This window comes from Podarcis cretensis (assembly GCF_951804945.1).
Source record: "Podarcis cretensis genome assembly, chromosome: 2".
Lineage (NCBI taxonomy): Eukaryota > Metazoa > Chordata > Lepidosauria > Squamata > Lacertidae > Podarcis > Podarcis cretensis.
In genome coordinates, this window is record NC_137171.1 from 38,476,416 (window position 1) to 38,501,596 (window position 25,181).

General features: G+C 43.9%; 2 protein-coding genes and 1 long non-coding RNA gene across 4 annotated transcripts in view; 1 reads left to right on the forward strand and 2 right to left on the reverse strand.

The window, feature by feature from the left end:
* Positions 1-4,985, reverse strand: part of GAS7 (growth arrest specific 7) — a 134,737-nt gene extending 129,752 nt beyond the window's left edge. The window contains exon 1 of one of the 2 annotated variants that reach the window (XM_079966127.1): positions 4,674-4,985. In XM_079966127.1, coding sequence (XP_079822253.1) covers positions 4,674-4,892 — 219 coding nt within the window. In that variant the 5' untranslated portion in view covers positions 4,893-4,985. Of the gene's footprint in view, positions 1-506; positions 650-4,673 lie in introns of those variants that run through there. The other variant, XM_079966128.1, reaches the window with a different exon arrangement.
* Positions 4,986-5,141: 156 nt separating this feature from the next.
* Positions 5,142-25,181, forward strand: part of LOC307210447 — a 48,110-nt gene continuing 28,070 nt past the window's right edge. Inside the window, exon 1 of the long non-coding RNA XR_013836014.1 lies at positions 5,142-5,307. This is a non-coding gene — a long non-coding RNA (uncharacterized lncRNA). The remainder of the gene's footprint in view (positions 5,308-25,181) is intronic.
* LOC307210255 (myosin-4-like) overlaps positions 20,190-25,181 on the reverse strand; it is a 37,729-nt gene continuing 32,737 nt past the window's right edge. Inside the window, exons 36-40 of the mRNA XM_079965859.1 lie at positions 24,970-25,140; positions 24,637-24,741; positions 23,498-23,593; positions 22,054-22,188; positions 20,190-20,306 (exon numbers count right to left, since the gene is read on the reverse strand). Coding sequence (XP_079821985.1) covers positions 20,292-20,306; positions 22,054-22,188; positions 23,498-23,593; positions 24,637-24,741; positions 24,970-25,140 — 522 coding nt within the window. The 3' untranslated portion in view covers positions 20,190-20,291. The remainder of the gene's footprint in view (positions 20,307-22,053; positions 22,189-23,497; positions 23,594-24,636; positions 24,742-24,969; positions 25,141-25,181) is intronic.

Here is a 25,181-nt window from a genome sequence, read left to right on the forward strand (position 1 = left end):
GACTCTGGGGTTGAGGCGCTCATCTCGCTTTATTGGCCGAGGGAGCCGGCGTACAGCTTCCGGGTCATGTGGCCAGCATGACTAAGCTGCTTCTGGTGAACCAGAGCAGCGCACGGAAACGGCGTTTACCTTCCCGCCGGAGCGGTACCTATTTATCTACTTGAACTATGATGTACTTTCGAACTGCTAAGTTGGCAGGAGCAGGGACTGAGCAACAGGAGCTCACCCCGTCACGGGGATTCGAACCGCCGACCTTCTGATCGGCAAGTCCTAGGCTCTGTGGTTTAACCCACAGTGCCACCCGCGTCCCATAGGACCCTGTTTAGGTGCATGTAATTACATGTTATGTGCACTGAACACTAACGGTACTTTCATTTCAAGAATGAAGGGCACGCGGACCTGACGCTCACCACATGTTCTCATAGCATTGAACCATGGTTTGGCCTTGTGTCTGAACACAGCAGCTGTAGGACAAACATGTTTTACTAGTGAATCTTTCAACTCACCTCAGAACAGGCTTTGTCAGAGCAGGTGGAACACAGTCTTTGTCTATGTGCAACAGTGGGAGAGAAGACTTCACGTAGAGAACGATACTTGTAAGTGTTAACGCTGCCAGGCTGCATGTCACGTTTGCAGACGTCTTTGTAACACTGAGTTGGTATGCCAACAGGCCTGGTGCTTGTAGTCAGCTGTAACTCTCCAATGGTTTGACTTCACCTCCAAAGGCACACTCTTCCATTGTCTCCCAAGACAGACAGATGCCAACAACAAAAAAACCAACTTGTAAGAGTACGAGTGTTACAGAAAAGACCTAGTTTTCATCTGCATAATGTTGGAAGAACATTCAGCCTTGCTCCCTTCTTCTGTTTCCAGATATTTTTACAAGATACTCCCTGCTCTCATGAGGGCTAGAAATTTATATAAACAGATATCTAGGATTATCATATTTCTGCCATAGGCATCACATTCTTCCTGCAAGCCAGGTGCCAAGTTGCTCCTCACAATTTTGATTCAGCTACTGTTCACCTCATCAACTAAGAGCCTGGATTCCTGATACTTGCCCTTGAACCAAGTCCAGTTACTAATATTTTGCAGAGGAAATTCCCACCACCCCAGATTTCTTGCTATACATTCCTCCTTCTGTCCAATACCCTAGTTCTTTTATGCAAATCAAATTATATATGAATTTGGAGGCCTTATAGCATGAATAGGGTTATGGTCATTATTACCCTGTCATCTCAAACAGGCCTAACAGGAATGAAGTCATTGAGAGCAATTACACTCTGATGGGGAAACAAACAACACATAAGAACCACTTCAGAAACAGCGCCAGCCTGGAGCAGTAATAAGGAGATACATATTACTGCCACAGCAAAAGGGTTTTAAGCTTCAAAAACAGGAAAGGGAGTGAACAGTCAGTGTACACCAAATTATTCGGAAAAGTGCCCTTCATATGCAAAAGAACCTATGTACTTTCTTAAGTATCCCTTACAACTTGGATCTCAAGGTGATTAAATATATGGGGTGGTGTGTATGTGTGTGTGCTTTAAATCAAACACTGTATAAAGCTACAACTGTTTCAGCATTTACCAGAGAGAGCTCTATTTCAAATATACATGTTTCTGCAAACTGTAAACAGCTAAAGGTTCTAAGGTAGCATTCCAAAAAAACAAACACCCCACTCCAAGGGTTTGTTAAACACACCAGTGATCTTTTCTTCATAGTAATTGTGCAGAAGACATTTATTTCACTGCATGGATGCAAGCACAAAAATAAGCAAAGAAAAAAGAACGGAATTTCTGAACTTGGGTTGAGAAAGCAAAGCCAAACTGTGTATGGATGAAATTTCTCTTTTCCACGTCATCACTGTGCATGTCCCAACCAGCAGTTTGTTACTTGCAGGATACATCTCCAAATGCCAATGGGACAGCATCCATGCGGCTTTCCCCCATATCAGCTGGATTGAGGCACATATGAGAACACAGCCTCCCACGACTCTGAAGAGCAGGCACAGCAACTTCGTCTAGATTACATGCAGCAAGGAAAACCCTTTGAATCATTTTTTAGGTGGCAGCAATGCCAACAGCACATTTCTCCACAAAAAGGTAGAAAATTGGGGAAGGACCGTGTGGCAGAAATGCACATATTTGAGTATTTGCTCTACAAAACGACAGGCTTTATTACAAAAAATACACACCAGAACTCTTCTCCACAGCTTGGCCAACCAATTCAAGGTCCTTATTAGAAAACCTAGTGCAAGAGGACTGTACAGTACTGACAATACAAGCTGGAATGTCCAGGATGCAACTGTTATTGTGCTGGAAGCTTTTGACTCACCTGAGCCAGACTTCCAATATTCTACCGGAACACCTGTTCACAAATACCTTTTTCAAGTCATTGGTAGCATACTGACAGCCAAAGAGAATAAAGGACCTACCCTTTAAACAGTTTCAAAAAGATTCTCTGTCAAGTTTCCTGGAGGGGATCCTGATTCTAATTCACCACAGGTGACCACACAAGTGGTTATTTACACCCTGTTCTAAATTACCCCCACTATACTTGCCCTTCTCCTTGTGTGCTTACACAGCAGACAGGAAAACAAAGCGACAGACTTTCTAATATCTACAGAGCCCTCCCTAAAAAAGCACACACATTGACCACCATTATATTTTATCCCTAGGAAAATACTGCAAACTGCATGATGACCAATAAATCTGCATTTTGCAGTCAGAAGAAATCAAATATATTCATCTATCATTTTATTTTATTTGGCTTGTCTAGTCCGATCATAGAGGCCTAGCAAATCTTGCATTTCTTGGCAGCAGAGTTTGGCATTTTTTGGTGATACATCCACAGATCCCTTAAGAACAACACAGATGGGAAATTTGTGGTGCTGAAAGTTTACTTGGAAATACTTAGGATTCTGAAAACCATATGTCAAAGCACAATCCTGACAGATTGTTTGTGCCATAGATGCTTACAAAGCATCATTAAAGATGGTGTATAGACACAACATCTGGCACATCTCCTAACTGGAATCCAGGGTGTCACTAGACTGCCCCATACCAAGCTTAAAGCTTTGCCAACAGCCTTCCTAAGCAATAAATGACAACACCAAATTAATAAACATGTAAGTGATGATCCTGGCTCAGCTGTGCAATGGGACCATATTACATCAACACCATTCAGCTGCACTTGGGCAGCAGAGCACATCCTAGAACCAAATTGCATTGAGCTGAGCTGATTATTTAAGAAATAAATCCCGCCAAAGTAAAAGTTCAAGCACATTGATTGGCATATATGTCACATGTGCTTAGAATAGCTTTAAACAGAGGGCTCTTCTCTTCTCTCATCAGTGGTGTGGTCTACCAAAGTTTCCTCTTATGTAAACATTGCTATCTTCCAATAAAAGGCTGGAGACAGTAAATTTATGATTAGTATAGAATAATCTGTTTGGGTTTTTATATTTTTTTAAAAATATATTCATTCATCATACTCAACCACAGGGAAACATGGTATGCAGGCAGCAATCCTGTCAGAAAAAAAAGAATCCACATCTGGCTGGAAATATGGTGAAGAAGCGGCCCATTTTCACAGGCAGCTTTTGACATTAATCCATCAAGATCAGTGTTGTCAAGATGTGCTCTTATCTGGTAGCAGCTCAGCAAGGTTTTTCATGTGATGGAATTGCCCATCCCTACCTAGAGATGCCATGGATTGAACCTGAGACCTTCTGTTTACCAATGAAGGGTTCCACCACAGAGCTGCAGCCCTTCCCACTGGGTTGAGGGGGAGGGAATGAGTAAGTTACTCATCTCATCATGCGCAGAAATGGGTCTTCAGCAGAGCATGTTTCTCACCCATGGTTCATACATGGAACAAACACTTCATGGGGAAAGCAGCCCACCTACACACCTTGGGGAAACAAAGCTTAAGAATGTGGAGAGCTCTTGTGAGGTGGAAACCACACAGTGGAAGAAATAGGCAACTCCTCTTCACGCTGGAGAAGCAGTTAAGAGGATCCCACCATACTGCTGGCCATACTGCTTGTAAACAAGAGACACCCACAAAACAGGCACTCTGGTTATCTATACCAAAGGGAGCATCTTCACAGCACCCCACAAACACTGCACACATCACACAACAGCAGCAGCTCTACACACTGCACAAGAGGCTGCACCACTCTGCAGCCCACACCGCCTCCACATGCCACTTCAAGGGGAACCCCTTCGCCCAAGTTCCACAGCGAGGGCCACCAGGCAGGATGCACGCCTCCCTCGCTGCAAGGCAGTCAGCCAGCCAAGCTCAAAACGCCTCACGCAAACCCGTGATCAATAATAATAATAATAATAATAGCAACAACAACAATCAAGTAACCCCACGCCGGCACCTCATGGAACCACCCCAACAATTCCCCAACCAAAACTCTTCAGATCCCCACAAGGTGAAGAAACCCGTCGCAGGGGCGCCTAACAGCCACGGCAGAGCAAACTTGGCAAGACCCGAACTCGGGGCCAGCGCCTTCTCCCCTCCACATGCCACAGTCTGCCCACTGCCCTACGGGGCAGCCCCGTTGCCATCACCCGAGCCCGCCGCCGCCCTCCCCACACCCCCCCTGGCTGAACTGCAGACCGACCGCCCTCCCCCCTGCCCTGCCCTGCCCTGCGCCTCACCTCGATCAGCTGGACGTAGCTGGCCGGGAACCAGCCGCGGAGCCCTTCGGCGGTCTCCCCTTCCCACCAGCCGCCGTCGGGCCCCGCCTGGAGGACGGTGAGCAGCTCCCCCGCCGCGAAGCGCAGCCCGTGCCGGTGCCTCTCCCCGGAGAAAGGGTACAGGGTCCTGCAGCGCGCGCCCAGCACCGGCAGCGCCCGCTCCTGCCCGGGCGGCGGCATCCCCTCGCCAGCCAGCCAGCGACTTGCCCAACTAACTCGGCTCTGGCCGCCACAGGTGCTGCTGAGCCGAGCGCCTCTGGCTGCCGGGAGCGAGCCTGCCTGCCTGCCTGCTTGCTCGCCTGGCTCCCCCTCGCGTCCCTCCCCGGCAGCCCGGCCGGCGGATTGGTCGCCTCGCTTCCCCGCACCGCCCCCTGGGACAGGCGGACCGCCGCCGTGCCCGCCCTCTCACACGCGCACGCACACCGGAGTCCCAGCCAAGGCTGCACGCCCTCTCTGCACGCGCGGAGAGGGGGACGGGACGGGACGGGGCAGCGGCGCCTCCGCCTCTTCTTCGCCCCCGTTGTTTCTCCCCGCCGCCCCTGGCAAACACGAGCAGGATTTTTGCGCTTCTTCGCCGCCCACTTGCATTGTATCGGTGGGAATCCGGCGTCGGACTTACCGGTGAAATGGTTGTGATATACACCGAAAAGAGGGGGGGAGGAGGGTGTTGAAGCACAAAATGCGTGTGAATTCATCGAACACGTGTGTCATGCGGGCACGCTTTCCGGGTGCGTGGTGAGTTGGGAAGACCTAGTTTGGTGCCACTACAGATAGTAAAACTACCCACCCCCGCCGCCAAAATTGCATCATTAAATTAAAACATAGTCAGTACATGTAAAATTTAAAGACTCAGTAGCAGTCATTGAACAGCGGGACCCCTGCATAAAATTGTTTTTCTCTGCCAGACAGCAAAAATAAAAAAATATAATTAAAATGAGTAAAGATATTTCCCGCAGTGTGGCTATACTTCCTCTAATGGCTATGAGATGCCAACAAGAACTATTGATGAGAGTTACAGATAGGTAGCCGTGTTGGTCTGCCATAGTCAAAACAAAAAAAATTCCTTCCAGTACATGCACACGAAAGCTCATACCAAGAACTAACTTAGTTGGTCTTTAAGGTGCTATTGATGAGAGTGTTTATGATTTTTATGGATAATGAATTTTCATACTGTTTTGTGCATGGGTTTTGTTTGAAACTGTGTGTTCCCATGGCTATGGAAATAAAGTTAACTCACAATAAAACAGAAATTAACTCCCTAGGCAACTAGGATAACTACAAAAGAACTCCCTAAATAAGCCTTGCTCTGGTACTAGCAACAGGTAAGTTTCAAGATAGGCACACCTCAGAAGGAACCCCTATGTTGAGAAACCCTGGAGAATTTCATTGCACCCATGGCTCACAGCACTTCTAGTCTGTCACTATTTTCAGATGCAATTCAGTCACATTCCCCAAAATTCCGGTTGTGCAGTTCTCTTGCACAACGAAAACACTTCCCCCCACAAAATCAGACATTTTGCAATAAGGAAAGTGGTCAGAAAATGTACTGAGAAGTACAGGGTGACATTTGCTTGACATAACATCATCTAACTTTCCAGCGAATAAATCAGAATAAATGCTTGATAAATAGCTGGCACTGTCTAACTTACTCACAAATTTTGTGCCAACAAATTAGGGTGAATCTTCAATAACACAGAATCTGGAAGCAACCCTACTTCTGAGCTTCCCATTGGCATCTAGCTGGTTGCTAGAACATGCATCTTGTTCTGCTGGGGGGGGGGGTGCAGTTTGACTGTATGATGCCTGAGCCCCTTCAGGCAAGAGCCACAATGTCCCCTAAGCACGATCCTTTGCATAAGAAAGGAAGTGGCTCTGTGCCAGGGGGCAAATGGGTGGGCCTCCTCCCTCACCTGGCTGGTGGTGAGCTGGGCTAGAAGTAGAAGCAGGCAAAAGCCAGAGAGTGAGAGTCATGTTTGATTTCTGCTGTGACTATGGGAGAAGCAAGGCCTTCTGGGGTGTTGATGGTGTGATCACTTCCATTGTAGGCTCAGATTGCATATATGTGTAAATAAGCCATAATCATAAACACACCACCATCTCTGTTGTCCCTCATTCCAAGGAAACTGAACCCTGGATAAGTACCTGGAGCCCCTAGTATCTTGCAACGCTTGGGAGAGTGGGGTAGCATGGAACTAATACTGGTTGGGCCTTTGGTCTATTTCAGCAAGGCTCTTCTCAGGCCTCATACACACTACGCCTTTAAAGCCCATTTAAAGCACCTTCTTTCCCTCAAAGAATCCTGGCCACTGTAGTTTACCCCTCACAGAGCTATGATTCCCAGAAGCACTTAACAAACTACCATGCCCAGAATACCTTGGGGGGGATATGCTTCAAGTGTGCTTTACAGGTACAGTGGTACCTCGGGTTAAGTACTTAATTCGTTCCAGAGGTCTGTTCTTAACCTGAAACTGTTCTTAACCTGAAGTACCACTTTAGCTAATGGGGCCTCCTGCTGCTGCCGCGCCGCCGGAGCACAATTTCTGTTCTCATCCTGAAGCAAAGTTCTTAACCTGAGGTACTATTTCTGGATTAGTGGAGTCTGTAACCTGAAGCGTATGTAACCCGAGGTACCACTGTACAGCTGTAAACAGAGTGTACACAACCCCAGTGTGGTTGAAGTAGTTTGAAAATACATTCACTGAATTCTGAGGTATTTGTTTTCAGATCACAGACTGTATGCTCAGGCATGTGCTTGTCTTTACCCTAATGCAAAATATGTATAAGCTATTATTATTATTATTATTATTATTATTATTATTATTATTATTATTATTTAAGAAGATCCAGCAAATAAACTGGTCCCAAGCTGTTAAGGGCTTTATTTACTATAACAGGAAATAACTTGGCCCAGGAGCAAATCAGCAACCAGTGCAGATCTCTGAACAGAGGGATAATCACTGGCAGAGTGATTATCCACCCCCGGCAGCGTGATCCTGGTGGGGTTCCATCATGGCTGCCCCCCGCGCTGGGCACCACGCCCCCAGAACGTGCACCAGCCCCGCCCCCGCCTGCTCTCCACCCCCGGTGCCGGAGCATGAAGCTCCGCCACTGGGGATAATATGCTGGTCTCACTCCTGTCAGCAGCTGTGCTTCAGCATTCTGCACTAACTGCAGTTTCAAGGAGTGCCCTGCACAGAGTGCAATGCAGTAGTCCAACCTCAAAAGTCACCAGTGCCAGAACTACTGTGGTCAAGCTCTCCCAGTCCAGAAACAGCCACAGCTGTCATACCAGGTGCAGCTGGTAAAAGGTGTTCGGCTTGTTCGTAGCCCACACTGCTACGTGGTAGGCTCAATCAGTGTTCAAAACTCCCATTATTCTAGGCGCATTTTGCGACAGGGAATTTCATTAGCACAAGCAGTTTCTCAGCTCTGGGTGCAGTACTGCACCTAAGATTTCAGATTAAAACTGCAGAGTGGAAGGAAAGGCGGACCTTGTTCTGCCTCCCCGTTTCCAGCTACTCTCTGAAGACTGGAGAAGAGCCCTTCTTAAGAATATTAGAGGTTGGGCAGGGGAAGGACTAGACCATGTGAAAAATGAACATAGTATTTTAGCTGCAGTTCATTCATTTTCAGCTTTGTATTCTTGTTATATTAAAAAAAGGGTGCCTAGACGTTCCGTTGTTTCACCCATAACCTAGGCGTTAGGTGCCATTTAGCTCCTAGCTTTCCTATCTAACACTGGGCTCAATTATGTGCACTCACCAATGTTCAGCCAGCTTCAGAGTGAGACTTGCACCACTTGTTCTCCAGATTTTGCCTGGCTTGCTTTTATAGTCCAATCCTTCACTATATCACCTCTGCAAATCTACTACTTCAGCTCTGTATGTAAATGTAGAAACTTCAAGCCTCATCCAAACCATTATAACATCCTTCTAGGATAATTGAAGGCATCACTTAGCAAATTTAAATAAAACTAACATGCTTCAAAAGGAAAGAAGAAGTTTCAGTGTTAAGAGAAGTTTTCAAATGACAGAACCCTGGGCGAAAGTTTGGAATTGCCAGAACACACTGAATTTGAGTGCTATTTGAACACTGTTTGAAGTGAATATTTTGTTCCAGCCTTTGTCCTTGATATGTCCAAGACAGATCAGACAGATGTGAAAATCAGTGGCTTATCACAAATCAAAAATCTTTCATATCTATTTAAATTCCCCTCAGACCAATGCTTCCTTTTCCCAAAATTCCTCACTGTTGGAAGTTAACCTTGCTGCTGCTACTTCAAGGCTAAGGTTAAACTGCCAAAAATAAGCAACCCTTAGAATTCTGGTGGTATTCATCCAATTGTGTTCTATGGAAATATGACTGTAATTGATAATTTAGAAGTAAGAGTCAGCATATGGTTTATGATGTGCTACTTCTCAGGTTATGGTAAGCAAAGTCAATATTAATTAATCTGATGAAGCGCTTTCTTTTTTAACCACCTTAAAATTGCAACAGCTGTCCTTGCTTTACAGAAAAGCCATTGCTGTTTTCCTTTGAAAATTTATAACCTTGCAAGAAAACTCCACCCAATTTTACCTCAAAATCTGTAAAATTATAGATGTTTCCTTTGTGGGGGGGTCAAACTTTAAGGGTGCCCAACACAAAAGCCCTGGGCTTGCGTGCAATTAGGCACTCTGAAGAAATGAGCTGCAAATTTCAGCAACCTCCATCAAAAGGGGGAAAGGTTATAGCTGCTCCCCCTGCTTTAAATCCCGATAGTGAACAAGCAGACTTGGACAAAACCTGAGCCAAACTGGACAGCCTATGAAGCTCCTTGTAAAGCCACATCAGGATTTTCCAAAGTGCCAGATGAGAGTGAGAACTGAATTATGTGGATGGTGCCTCTAGTTTCTTCCGATAAACAAAAGCAAAGGCGGGAGAGTTCATGATCTTTCTAACTTAGATCTTATTTCATGCCAAAAAAATGTGATTTTAAAAAAATATGCCAAGCTTGTAAACATTTTAAAAATTAGCCTGCTAATGCCAATGTAGATAAAACCCATCCTTATTATACCTATTTGCAAGGGGTAAGGCTATGACTGAGAGAGAATCACAGCTGTCTCTGGGTGGACTCAAACCCCCAACCTTCTGGTTAGCAGCCGGATGCACTGACCCACTGCTCCACAAAATTGCCTCCAGTTAAGTAGCTGACTGTTGTTATATATATACACATTTTGCAGGGGTGGGAGGAGGACTAGTTAGAGTAGTCTGGTACAATCAGGAAGTGTGGTCCAGTGTTGTTTTCCTGACATGTTGGGTGATTATTGTTGTTGTTGTTTAAGGGAAATGTGCTGGGGAGAAACTATAAGGTTGATTGCAACAGCATTGTAATTAATTAAGGGCTGGAGGGGAAGAAGGGAGACAGGAAAATAATTGTGGGTTCCAGCAGTGGGTGGAAAGGCATTCTGTGGATTCCAGGTTTACCCACCAAGAAATAACTAGGATGGACCTGGAATTCAAGTTTCTCAGAGGTCAGGTTCAGCCCAGCCCTGCTACTGCTCAGATCTATCAGAAACAGTAGACCTGTTCTTGAATGTCACTTACCTGTGCCCCCAATTATATTTTATTAAGCTTCAACATTTTTGACACTGTCAAAACACAATTTTGTCTTTTCTCTTATTTTTGTCCACTTCCCATCCCCTTTTCCATGAAGTTATTGTATCTATCCTTCTGCTGCACCCAGTCTTCTATCTATCAAATCATAACCACAATATTATAATTAATTACTTCTGTTGCTCATAGCTCAAATCCTACTCATGAGCTCATCATACTATAATATTTCTTTAAATAGTCCGAAAAAGGCATCCATTATTCCATAACACACTTATCATTAGATTCTCTTAATTTTGCTGTTCAGTTTGCTAGTTCTGCATAGTCCATTATCTTACATATCCATTCTTCTTTGGTTGGAATTTTTTCTTCCTTCCATTTCTGCACATATAGAATCCTAGCTGCTGTTATTACATACATAGACAACTTTAACATTGGGGGGGATTTCTGGCCCTGTAAATCCCTAAAAGAAACACTGTAGCCTTTTTTGATATACTAATTTTAAACATTTTTTTAATCTCATCATGTATCGTTTCCCAAAATTCCCTCACTTTCTTGCAAGTCCATCCAGCAATTATTAGGAAGCTTCTTATTCATTTTCGATAATTTGTTAGGTGTTAAGTACCATCTATACATCATTTTCATTTATTTTTCTTTTTGAGCATAGCATGATGCCACTTACAGTGGTACCTCAGGTTAAGAACTTAATTTGTTCTGGAGGTCTGTTCTTAACCCCAAACCATTCTTAACCTGAGGCACGCTTTAGCTAATGGGGCCTCCCGCTGCCGCTGTGCCACCGCTACACAATTTCCGTTCTCATCCTGGGGCAAAGTTTCCGTTCTAATCCTGGGGCAAAGTTCGCAATCCACAAGAGCTACTTCTGGGTTAGCGGACTTCATAACCCGAAGCATTTGTAACCCGAAGCGTTTGTAACCCGAGGTACCACTGTATTTATTAATTCCTCCCCCACAAATTCCTAGAGATGCCCATGCCAGGGACTTAATGGGTTCCTGGCAATGAAGAGGTAGGATTCTGGACAGGGTGAATACAAAACATGTTTGATGTCCAACCTGGTGGAAGTTGGCCAACTAGGGGAGCCAAACTATGCTAACCGTTTTGCTAGAGCAACACATCAGAGAACATGCCATTTTGCCAACGTTGCAGTAATGATATGAAACTACTGAAGGCAGATTTGCCAAAGCAAATATTTGGGATCCAGCTATAAGAGAGATAGCTGAGACCAATCAGGAAATGTCTGATGAATTAATGTGACTTTGTTCTAAACAAAATTTCCCATGTAGGCAGATATTACTTTCATATGTGTTTTTTTTAAAAAATGCCACTTGAGATTTGTCCAGAAAGGGAGGGATGTGTCTATCTTGACTGAATTTTGTACATTCCCTAGTCAATATTCATAATATGCGGTCAGTATACATAGTCTCAAAGAAATATGCTTTTTCCTGTTCAATTTGTGTTTAAAAAGGTAAAGGTAAAGGACCCCTGACAGTTAAGTCCAGTCGCGACTCTGGCGTTGCGGTGCTCATCTCTCTTTACTGGCTGAGGGAGCTGGCGTTTGTCCGCAGACAGTTTTTCTGGGTCATGTGGCCAGCATGACTAAGCCGCTTCTGGCGAAACCAGAGCAGCGCACAGAAATGCCGTTTACCTTTCCTGCCAGAGCAGTACCTATTTATCTACTTTCCCTTTGACGTGCTTTCAGACTGCTAGGTTGGCAGGAGCTGGGACTGAACAACAGGAGCTCAGCCCCTCGTGGGGATTCGAACCGCCGACCTTCCGATCGGCAAGCCGAAGGCTCAATGGTTGTAATCAATAAATTTATAATATCTACCTTTGCCTTTCACCCAGCTGGCATGAATTGCAGACTACAACATGGCAGTGGCTCTGCTCTTCCATTAAGCCCTGCCTTACCTTATAGCCAGAGTTTGGATTGCAGTTACACAGACTGTATGCCTAGTCTCTGAAGTGTTGTCAGAGAATATGAATTCACCCCCAAGTCAATATAACAACATTTCTTCTTATAAATGTTTTGTTTATTGAGCTTTTACGATACAGAAGGAATAGGACAAGGCAAAGTTCAATAAATGTAAGGAAAATACAAATCCCCAGAGTCAAATTATAATTAAACATCAAAATTAAATTATACAGTATTATATTATTACATACCAGGTAAGTATGTTAGCTGGTGTTCCAACAATAGTGCTAAAGTACTCATATAACTTTTGCTTAGTTTCCATTTTGTTGGTTTACAGGTGGGAGAGATACAAAGATGAAAAGGATTTAGATCAATCAAATCCATTCATAAACCGGTAGAAGAAACTGTCCCTGCATCTCAGTGTTTGTATACGTGACAAAATCATACCACAGAGAAATGTAGCAGTTTTGTCTTGTCTTCTTGACACTCTTAACTTTACAGATCAAGTTTTCCAGTAGGGTTGTTTCCCAAACTATCTGGTACCAGGATTCTGCAGTGGCACCGGATAAATCCAGTGTTTGAGGCATGATATTTCTTGCAGCATGCAAAAAATAGTTCACAAGGTCATTGCTGCACAGTTCTTCATTTCTGCCTAAGGATAAAGGAGCCAGCTGTGGGGAAGAGTATGATCTACCGTCTTGTGATTTTGTTTACAGTATTTCTAATGCCATGGAACCCCAAAAGGATTGCACTCTGGGGCGCTCCCAGGAGATTTTGCATAATGAATATACAAATTTTTGACTGAATGTACAAAACTCAGTTGAGATATGCACATTTCGCAAGGTCTGCTGGAGATTATGTATATTGACCAGGAAATGTGCACAATTCCCCTTCATGGGCACATTATATGCACATTCTTCATGAGATCTGGTGAATGTACACTATGGTTGGCTGTTACGCACATTAACCACTCAATTTGCATTACCCCTAGTATGTATGTGTGATTGTTCTTTGCTTTTATAAATTGTTTGATATTTGCTTGATGTAACTTGCCTTATGCTCCTTTATGGGGGGAGGGCGATTAATAGAATTTTAAGAAATAAAGACACAAACAATGTTAGAAATGTAATCTGTTAAAGCCTTGACTCCTTTGAAGGATCAATATTCTTATCATTTTAATTAATAAATGCTATTTTAACTAGTAAGATAACATTAATATTAATATCAGTACTGGTATTATTAATAAAATATTTTAAATAAAATATTTAGGTATTCACCTGGAGGTGATATATAGCCATCATAAGTAGTAGTTACTGATAGCCTTATAGACACCATGAATTTATCTAATCCTGTTTTAAAGACATCTAGGCTGCATACATGCCATACATTTAAAGCACACTTCCCCACCACCACCACAAAGAAGGCTAAGACTGTAAGTTAGCCCTCAAATAGTCACAATTCCCAGCACCTTGAGCACGCTACAGTTCCCATGCTGTTTTTTTCAGGAGGTGTGCTTTAAAATCTGCTTTAAATGTATTCTGTGTATGCAGCCTAATTTGGTATCCATCACAACATTCTCTGATAGCAAATGTCATTCTTTTACTATGTGCTGTGTGATGATGCACTTAACTGAACCCAGATGTCCCAGGTTCAATTAATCTTTGTGCATATTTGTGGGAGAAAGCATATTCCACAACGGAGAAACTGATTATACTGGACAAATTTAGTGAAGAGCAGCCTTAGCAGAATATGCACCAAGTGAGGAACTGCAATGGCACCTCGCTTGAGTTTGTCTTCAGCACCACCTGGTGGGGTGGGAATGTGGCGAGCGAAACTCAAAACTGGATCACGCTGTTGAAATCAGTGAATCAAACAAAAAGAAAAAGGAAAACCTGTGTTCTGATCAGACGTATTCCAGAGAAACAAGGACGTATTTGCATAAATCACTCACAGAATTCACAAGATGTGATTTCCTTGTTAGCAAGGAAAAGGAGTTTCCAGTTACCGGGTGAATGCTAGATTTATTCGGCCAGAATGGAAGTTGTGCTTGCAGGATTGTTTACCATCTTCTTTCTTAAAGACATCTCAGAAGCCAAGTAGACAAATGTTTCCATAAAACAGAATGAGCAGAACTCGGGGGATGAGAGAGATGGAACAAAAGGCATGATGTGGCATTGCTCCCCAAGGCATCCCGGTGGTGGACTTGGATACTATGGTGCCCTGTGTGATGCCAAAATTCCCCCTCCCGCTCCAGCCCTTGTGCTACCTTCCCAAAGGCAGGTAAGGAAGGAGGTGTCCTGCTTTGGGAAGGAGGTGTGACGACTCTGGCAGGCTCCTAGAGCCCTCCCACCTCTTTCCTAAAGCCCAGCGTCTTGCTTACCAGGCTTTGAGATGGCACCCCCTTGGCTCAGTGCCCCAGTGCGTGGACAGCATTGGCATAGCCCTAAATCCACCCTTGTTAGTGTGGCTGGTGAAAAGTTGCAGAGAGCCTTGTTGGTGCTATTGCTAAGTGTACCTCAAACTATGGTAGGAAAGGAGCCCACCCAGAATAGCTGAACAAGTAAACAGATAATGAACATTTTGAATCAGCCAAATTGCTTTTACACACATATTCAAGCCTCTTCTTGATGTGTGTCTGTAGTCAAGAAAAGTCAAGTAATGTGTCAAGAATTTTACATACTGTTGGGAGCTCCAATGGAAGGAGAAGGACTCAAATAATGTGGGGGGTGGGGGTGTTGGTGCATTCCCATATGTGAGACACTACAGATACCACAGGGAACATTGCATACCTGAATTTAATAGTGTGGTGTCTTTTCCATCTGTACAAAACTGATCATGGCTGATAGGTAGCTTTCTGTGGCTGAGATGTATAGATGTGTGCCTGGGTCTACATGACATAGCTGTCTCAGTATTTGCCCCTCAATGGTGTCTCTGTTCTGCAGCCATCTGTGCATAAAGCTGCTATTCTCCAAGAATGACTCATGAGAGAAAGTCTCTTACAATTAAATGTAAAATGCCATGTTTGTAGAGTGGTAAAGATGAGGTCCTAATCTCTTAAACCCCCAGGAATTCAGAATTAACATCCCCATGACAACTTTAATCCTTAGAAATTTGCAGAGGAGTACATATATTTGGAAGGGTGGTGGGAGAGAATCCTGTCCAGCAGATCTGCTTCTATATAATAGCCTCGCACCTGAACTCAGCATTAGTGCCCACAAAGTCTGCCAAACTCACTTTCAGATTCTTGATAGGAGATGACACTGCTTGCAGTTTTCTTTCACTTTTCTCCTTCTCCAAGCAATCCCTAATTTTAAACTACCAGATCAGTTTTCTAATTCTTTGCTCAGCAGAGGCATATGTGCAATAGTTTTGTTTGCTGCATCTAGTTGCTTTTTCATTATGACCAGGAAGATGTCCTCATGCAGGTGGACATATATTCACAGCATATCTGTACTACAAATGAAAACCATTTCCAAATCCTTTTAGCTGTCAATTGGGGAATTAGGAATCTCTAAAAACAATTCTCAGTACCATCTATAAACACTACAATTCTTAGTGTAGCGGAGGGAAGACACATCATATGAACAGATCAGACAGTTTACATTCATTCCATAAATATAGATGGAACAAGCAAAATGTCATCTCATTTAAGGTTGTTTTTTGGAACAACTGGATTATTTGATGAGAACTTTGGTTGTAGTTTCCATCTTACATCTATCTCCTCCTTAGTTTCCAGCCCTCTTCTCGCTTTGCCTAGTTCTTTTAAATCTCAGATTAGAATGATACAATTGCCTTGTTTTACTGTATGTATCTCATCAGGGATAATAACTCTTTGCTTAATTGCATAATAGTGCAAGTCAATGAAAATGCTTTACTACAGTTGTGTAATCATCTGTATCTGCGCTCTCTGTGTGTGTTTGTGTGTTTGAGACAGAGAGAGAGAGAGTGAGTTCTAATTCCTAGTATTGGAAACAATTGGGGCTAGATTTTGCAAAAGCCCACAAACATTTCTTTTTGAACTAGATGTAAATGGAAAAGTGGAAAATGCTGGAAAATGGAAAATGCTGTCAGAATAGCAGCAACTGGACAAGAGAAAGTTGGGTGCATTTTACTATAAAGTCACAGCTGGTTGGAGAAGTGTCAGTCAGCACCTGAAGTGATCACTGAGCCTTGTTAGTGCTGACATGTCTGGAAATAAAGCCTTCTGCCTGCTCTTTGAGTAGAAAAGTCATGTCTCATGGTGCTTTAACTGTGGCCAGATTTAATGTGCTGCCATCTAAAATGTTTAGGAGAAGATATGCTGGTGTTTCGCTCTCCTCAAGGTTAACAAACAAGAGCTGAAATCTATGGAACATGTTGTTCTGTTTTACCATTTTTATGCTGGAATTCATCAGAAAATGATTGGTCATTTACCAGACAAACCATGATGGAGGTTAGCTCAATTCTATGTTAAATGTTTACTGGGAGATAAAATCCCATGGTGGTTACATTTCTGTCAATGGCAGTAAGGTTTTCCTGTTGTTATTCTGTCTCTCACAGCTACAATAAACCTACCATTAAAATTATGGACTGGTCATTTCTTCATCAGTGGGCAAACGGGCAAATTTAGCAGGGGATCAAATACTTTTCCCCCTCACTGTATGTGTGAAAGCGTGAGAGAGGAAAAGAGTGCTGTGTGCCTGCATATGCTGTATATGGTGAATGTACATGTCTGATGAGTGTTTAGTGTGTGTAGACTTGCACATACACTGATGATGTCCATGTGGCCAGCGGTGGGGTGGCTGACTGTCATTGCGACCAATATTAGCCAACTGTTCTAGGGTTTTGAAGGCAAATATGACTCTTCTCTTACTTCCAAAGTGAGGGGAGAAGTGGAAAAGTACTACCAGTGCTAGGGGAGGTGTTTATGGCCCTAATTGCAGCCACGATGAGGAAACCAAGTTTAGCAGGATGAGAATAAGCTGCAGCAATTCTGGGGCTCATCTACTCTGCCATGGTTTAAAGTCGGCTCCTTTCGAACAAACAGGTTAACGTTAACCACAGTTTGTTGGTTTGGGCAGTGCAAACTGTGGTGAAGTGAAACGAAAGGGGAAGCTTCTAAACTTCTCACAGCTCCACAGAGAACAAGGCGAGGGTAGGGTGACGCGGGCCTAAGGTCCACTGCATCTTTTTCTTTTTTCCCCTTTTTCTTTTTCGAATATTTTATTAGTTGAATATAAGAACAACATGCAATCAAATACAGTTTTCCACATCTTTTTTTTAACAGGCAAACCTATGTGTAGCATAACATCCCAATATGGCCATTTCCTGTCCCCAAATATTTATTTACAGTATGCCATGAAATTTTATTTGCTCGTGTTCTACATTTATTAGACATTTCACTCTGAAAATACTGGCCACTGTTCAAGGCAAGGCATGAGAGAAGCTTGAGCTCTGTTTTGAACCAAAATAAGTCCTGGAGCCTTTGTGACTCAGAGAGCCCATTAGATGACATTCCTCCTTGGGATTTGGGTGGCTTTCACCCAGCGATTAGCTCTTCTTGCTTCCGCATGTTTAGAGATCAGATCTGTGGACGCGCCGCTGGTTGTAAAGTAGACCCCTGTTAGTCATTTCAGTGAGCATGCATAGTCCGTTTCAAGCCCTTAAGCCTAATTATGGAGAGGGCTTTTCAGCCTACGGTGTTGGGAGAAAGTTTCCATTTGGCACTAGCTCCTGCCTAGGCACATGCATGATTTATACCTCAAGGAGAAATGTGCTGTTCTGGTGTGAACATCCAAATAAATCATCTTCTGGAATTCTGGGGATTTGTGTCACTCTCCCCAGCAGTCAGTATTTGTTTATATATTCATGGCAGGGAATATTCTTCATTCTGAGTCATTATCAATTGATTTAGTCATGACAATGCTGCATTGTTATGTTTGGTCTGTTGCCGTTTGCTTTTTTTAGCTGCTTGAAGAATTATAACGTATCTGGAGGACAAGTCTCTTCACACATTATGTTTTTCTAATGTGGGTGTACATAAGAGCAGGAAAAAGGGCAGCAGAGTGTAAAAATTATGCGCTTACCAATTTTACTAAATGTTACATGTACTGACAGCAGGATCCCAATGCAAAATGCAGTCAACTACATATGGCCCTTAATTCGAGTGCAAATGTTACCTCTCAGGATTTATCTGCAAAATAACACATATGGTCTACTTGTGTAAATATTTTAATGTCAGAGGAGCTGCTCACAGTAGACTGAAGTGGTTATTTTAAAAAAAGAAATTCTGCTTTTGGAATTCACCTTGCTCATGGAAACAAGCATTTAAATCTTTAGTGAGCTGCATCTTCAATGGTAGCAGCAATTATTTGTGCAGATAACAAGCCCCTTCTGCCAAATAATGTCTTTATTAAACTCCACTGTTCTTAAACAGGGATACTCTCTCTTCTTCCCATTCAGATGCAATTTTGGATAATGTGGAGATGAAAATATTCCTTGTCTCCCCGAGGCACATGCCTTAGGCTTAGGACTCAAATACCTGAAGTGTTTCCTCATATGTACCTGTCAGTACAGTAATATTTTCATTGTATGCCCTTCTCTGGTTGCCCCCACCTCTGGCAACTACAGAGTTGGCATTTTCAGCAAGGGTGCTTAGAGAAATGGAACCGATCCAGACCCTGCAATCATCAACTGAGACCCTTTTCTTCAAGAGCCTCCTCCACAAGAGGTCCAGAGGGTGGCAACACAAGAAAGGGCCTTTTCTGTGGTGGCTCTCCATTTGTGGAATGCTCTCCCTAGAGAGGCTCGCCTGGTAGCCTTCACTGAATATATTTAGGCACCAGGCGAAAATGTTTTGTAATAGCCTTTGGCTGATTAACATTCTATGGCTTTAAAATGTATTCGTGGGATGGGGGTTAAAAAGTCTTATACGCCAGGTATCTGTCCCCCGCTGCTGTGGCGGTGGTGGCGGCTCCGCGCCGCGCCAGGAGAAAGCCGCCCAGTGCGGAACCCGCCCACTGCTGCTTCAGAAGCAGCAGCAGGGGCGGTGGGCTGCACTCCGCGCTGGGCAGCTCTCAGCGTATTAGACAACTGGGCTTATAAGAGTAACCCCCAAATTGCAGCTGCCAATGGGGGGGGGAGGGTCTAATACGCCCAGTCGCCCAATACGCTGGAATCTATGGTATGTATTTCGTGTTCTCATTTTGTATTTTTATGTTGTGAACCAGCCTGTAATCTTCAGATGAAAGGCAGTATCAAATATAATAATAGTAATAATAACACTCTAACCCGCGGAAGTTGTCTTGCTGTATTTTCTCAGTCTTTCAAAATACAGGGCACTTCCAGACTGCCACTATTTGGGGGGTGGGATTCAATCACACACCAGCAAATTCAAGCCGCAAAATTATAGTTGACTGGGATTTCTTGTGCAACAAACGTAGTTCATGAAAAATTGGGCTTTCAGCAATAAGAAAAGTGATGGGGAAATGCACTAGGAAGTGTGGGATAACATTTGCTTTGATGCAGCATTCCCCCCTGCAAACAAATTGGAGTGAATGCTCAATAAACAGGTCTTATGGATGTGTCCAGACAGATTTGCTTCAACCGGCTTTCTAACGCTGTTTTTATTCTAGTACTTGCACTGTTTGGTTGGTTAGTGTTGCTTTTGTATTACCAGATTTTGCGGGGGGCGGTAATGTTGAATCAGTTTGAATACATTTGTAATTGCTGCCCTAGTATTATTTTATAATGGAGGTGTGGGATATAAATTAAATTAAATAAATAAGCAAACGAGTGAAACAAAGAAAAATATACACGTTCACAAATGCACGCCACCGTTCACGCAGCTGGCTGCAGTTACCCAGCTCTCAAGAATTCTGCAAGTACACTTGATGCCCACATTCCCATGGGAATCTTCACAATTTCTCACAGGCGCCTCTGATTTTTGATGAAACGTTAAAAGGTCACAACTGAAATATGTTGCTTAAAATGTATTTTTATTCAGGTTCAGTGATTTACATGTACATTCACCGTGAAAAATTCCACATTGTGTGGAATCTTTTCCAGAGTAGTTCATCTCATTCTTCCGATTTCTGTACAAAAATAAATTCAAATGTAGAAGATAATGAGGTAACGGAACAGCTTATATGTGAACAGTGTAGGTAGCAAGAGTATGTCAAGGAACTAACAGGCAGGGATTCTCCCTCTTGCATTATTTTACTGGTGTGGGAGAATTGCTCTGTCTTATTCTCCTCTCCCTCTGCCCCCCACAAACTGTGGTGGGACTGCTGCCACCACAGCAACTGGAATTGTCTGCTTTTATTTCCTTGGCTCAGAAGTATAATATCAGGAAGAAGCAGCAAGGTAAAGGAGAAAAATCAAAAGAAGAGGTGGAAGAAGATCCTTGCCAGGCTGTAGCCCAAGCTTCCAGATTTCACTCTAGTATGGACACAATTCCTCTTTGTTTTAAGAGCCATGAAACAGAGAGAAGATGCTGCCGTGAAATTATGTAGCACATGTTTGTAAGGAAATCGGAGAACATGATCTAAGTCATTGCTTTTGGCTTTACAAATCTGTTAGTACTTAACGCTCCAATATTTATTGAAGATATTTGTACCATATGTATGTGTCTTATCTCTCACCATTTCAGATTTATTGGAGGATAGCTCATGACTGCGCTTGATAATATTTCTCTACACTTAAACGGATGGATAGGTTGCAAAGCTTACTATCAAGTCAAGGGAGGAGAATTCAAATATTCAAATGTAACATCTTTACATTGGTGTTCTTGTTCATGGAGCTAAGTAGTGGAAAGGTGGAAAATTACATTGGGCATCTTGTTACATTTGTTGTTGTTGTATTACTGGTACCCCACCCATCTGACTGGGTTGCCCCAGCCACATTAGGTGTGTAATGCAATCCTACACATGTCTACTCAGAAATACTCAGTGTACTGGAAGAAGCAAAGATCACCAGTGTTGAAGCAATGATACTTCAACATCGACTTTGTTCGACTGGTCATGTTGTGCAGATGCCTGATGATCGTCTTCCAAAGCAACTACTCTATTCTGAACTTAAAAATGGAAAGCGTAATGCTGGTGGTCAACAAAAGAGGTTTAAAGACTGTCTCAAGGCAAATCTAAAAAAAAATGTAATATAAACACTGAGAACTGGGAAACACTGGCCTGCGAGCACTCCAGTTGGAGAACAGCCTTTACCAAAGGTGTCATGGGCTTTGAAGACACTCAAACTCAGGATGCAAGAGAGAAATGTGCTAAGAGGACGGCACGCTTGCAAATCCACACTGTGGTCATCTCCCACCCGGAAATCAATGTCCCCACTGTGGAAGGACGTGTGGATCCAGAATTGGCCTCCACAGTCACTTACGGACTCATTGATAAAACCGTGTTTATGGAAGACAATCTTACTCGGCTATGAATGATTGCCAAAGACTCAGAAATAAGCCTCACTGAGTTCAATGATACTTACTCTGATGTAAGTATGCATAAGAGTGCAGCCTTAGAGTGACAATTTCTTTTTAATGTGAATATGAAACTTACATTGACCGGAATACTAATTTGCATTGCAAATGCTCTCCTGTTCATTTCTCCACTAACAAATACCAAGTGTTCAATAGCAAGTGGAAGGTTCAAAGGCAATTTAAACTTCATGGAGGAAAATATATTGTTTCACATTGGGGCTACTTCTTAGAAGAGCTAGGTAGGAATTTGAACCCAAGCAGATTAACAATACCAACTGAAAGACAGAAGGTGTTATCCTTGTGCAGAGAAAAGTTTCCTTCTACGCCAGTACATCATCCCACCCCACCAAGACACTTACCTTTCCCCCAATATCACGGCTCTTGGCCCGCAGCTTATTGACCTGGGATTCAGCAATGTCTGCTCGCTCTTCAGCTTCTTCCAGCTCATGCTGAGCCTTCCTGAACCTGGCAAAGTTCGTGTTGGCTTGCTCCTCCTTGCACAACAGAAACGTGACATGAAATCAACAACACAAGCAGAGCCAAAGGTATTGTATATAAGGGACAGCGAAGGTGTCCCACAACAATGTTGATTTCACATCCTGCACCAATCCAGGCTGTTTTCCTCCTCCCTGACATTGTGCAGGGGAAACAAACCATGATGCCTGGCTTAGCATTGCATCTGAATGAGGGATTATGGTTTGTTCCAATTCGGACAAACAATGACCTGCAGTCATCTAAGGTTTGTTCTTGGCTTACCGGGCGTGGTTTGTTGAAGCAAAACGTAATCTCCGTAACACTAAGACACGGATCATGGAAAAGCAGCCCAAATTGACCCATTTACTGTTTTAAACAATTAACTATTGTTTACCATAGCATGCAAACTAGAATGCTGGAAATTGTGGGAGGTAAGCTATACCTGTGTAAGAACATACAGCAAGAAGAGCTTGCTGGATCAGGCCAGTGGCCCATCTAGTCCAGCATTCTGTTCTCGCAGTGGCTAACCAGATGCTTGTGGGAAATTTGCATGCAAGATTTGAGCACAATAGCACTCCTCTCCTGTGGTTTCCAGCTACGGGCTTTCAGAAGCATTGTTGCCTCCAGCTGTGGAGGCAGAGGATAACCATCATGTATTCCACCCTTTCTCTGAAGTGGCAGCTGTATTCTGAAAGGATCTATGATGTGTGATCTATGATGTCTAATAGAGACACTGACAGGAAAGGGAAGATTAGAAGCGTGTGAGATGGTTGTCCTCTGCTTGGTTATGCAGGAATGCTTTGGGAAGTGGCTGAGTGCTACAGTAAATGGCATGGGAGTGAATCTGTGTCATCATGAGAGACATGGGTTTTGCTTGCTGTTCTGTGATTGAGAATTGATACGACTTCTGTGGGTGGAACACTGTCAAGGAGACAAATAAGATATAATTGGGGTTTGGGGAGGAGTTATCACCCCACCCCTTTGACAGGTGGAAGTAGTAGTATAAGGAATGGGAGGTTCTATGTGGTTCCAGGATGTAGGGGTTATGGGGCAGGGTCTTCCTAACTATATAGTGTGGGGTTAGGGGTGAAGAGGTGTCATGATTTATGTTAGTGCAATCCTGAAAGGGGTTACAAGACAAAGATAAACAGTTCTGGGTGTTTTTCAAGCTGTGTGTTTCTTTCGACAGTGTATTTTAATTTTGTTATTTGTATCATCGTTTATCTGTTTATTGTACCCTACCATTCCTCACACAGGAACGCAGGGTGAGTAACGATGGTCACAATAGGTTTAAGCATGAAGGGAGCCATTTGAGATTTGTGCACTTACAGCCTCTTCAGCTTGTCTCTTGTACGCTTTCACCTTCAGCTGCAACTTGTCCACTAGGTCTTGAAGCCTGAAAACATTCTTCTTATCCTCTTCGGCCTGCATGGAATGTAAATGGAATGCTAACACTATAAGGCTCTGAGAGCGTGCCTTCAGAGGATATCAGAGTTTGGTTATCCTCTGGAAGTTGACAGGCAGAACAGGTACATAAGAACCCTGCTGATCTAGTCCAGCATCCTGTTCTCACAGTGGCCAACCAGATGCCTATGGGAGGACCAGAAGCAGGATCAGAGTTAAATAGCACTCTCCTCACAAGTGACTCCCAGCCAGGGGCGAACAAAGGGGTCGTGACACCCAGGGCAGGGCATTGCTACCTGCGCATGTGCAGCGTCGCTACATAAAATACATGTGCCGTACGTAGCGATGCTGTACATGCGCTGTACACAGCGGTTTGCCAGCGGCGCCACTCCAGCGCCATACAGACGGTGCTGGGATCCTCTGCTCACGGCTGCAGCCATGAACAGAGGATCCTCTACATGCGGCTGTAGTGGCACGGAGGGACCCCACGCCATCTGTACAGCGCTCGAGCGGCACCGGTGGCAAACCGCTATGTACGGTGCGTTACGTACAGTGCATGAGTGCGACACCGCACATGCGCTGTACATAGCGGTTTGCCAAAGGCACCAGGATCCTCTGCTCGCGGCTGCAGCCACAAACAGAGGATCCTCCACATGTGGCTGCGGTGGCCCAATGGCTGCTCACGCTGCCACGGTGGGGCGAGCCCCCGCAGGGTGTCTTCTTGTCACCCCCAAGACATGGCACCCAGGGCGCACCGCACCCCCGTTGCGACGCCACTGTTCCCAGCAACTAGTATTCAGAGACATACTGCCTCCAACTGTGAAGGCACTTTCTGCACACACCACTCAGTTGAGTGTTAGATGTATTTTAACCTCGTTGCAATGCTTTCTTTGAAACTCAATAAAAAAAATATGGAGGAAAAAGATTTAAGTCCTGGGTTGCCTCTCATCTGGTTCCATGGTAAATATGTTGTGCTGACTTGCTTCTGTCTTTCTCAGATAAAGAGAATGATAGTAATGGAGGAGAATCCCAGGAGTTCAATAAATGGAATAAGACACCGTTACCTGATAAGTGATTTCTTTGACTCTCCGCTCATATTTTCGCACTCCTTTGATTGCCTCAACTCCTCTCTTCTGTTCGGCATCAAGCTCATTTTCTAACTCGTGTACCTACAACAGAATATTCTGATAAAGAGATCAAACTTTACGGGGAAGGGTCAGTACATCTTTGAAAACCTAAATGGGCATTATCATGTTGAAAAGGTACCTCCAAAATCAGTGTGGGCAGGCTTCACCTAACCAGACCCACCAGTGGAAGCCCTGTGCATGAACCTCTGCTTGTAATCAGTCACTATGACAAGCCCAAGCAACCCTGAAAAATGAGCTCTGGCAGCGTACCCTGGCCTCCAGTTTCTGGAGTTGCTTCTTGCCACCTCTCAGGGCCAGCTGCTCTGCTTCATCCAGACGGTGCTGCAGATCCTTCACTGTCTGCTCCAGGTTCTTCTTCATCCTCTCCAGGTGGGCACTGGTGTCTTGCTCCTTCTTCAGCTCCTCTGCCATCATGGCTGCCTAATTAGATAGATGGTAACATCAGTAAGTGCACACTTCTC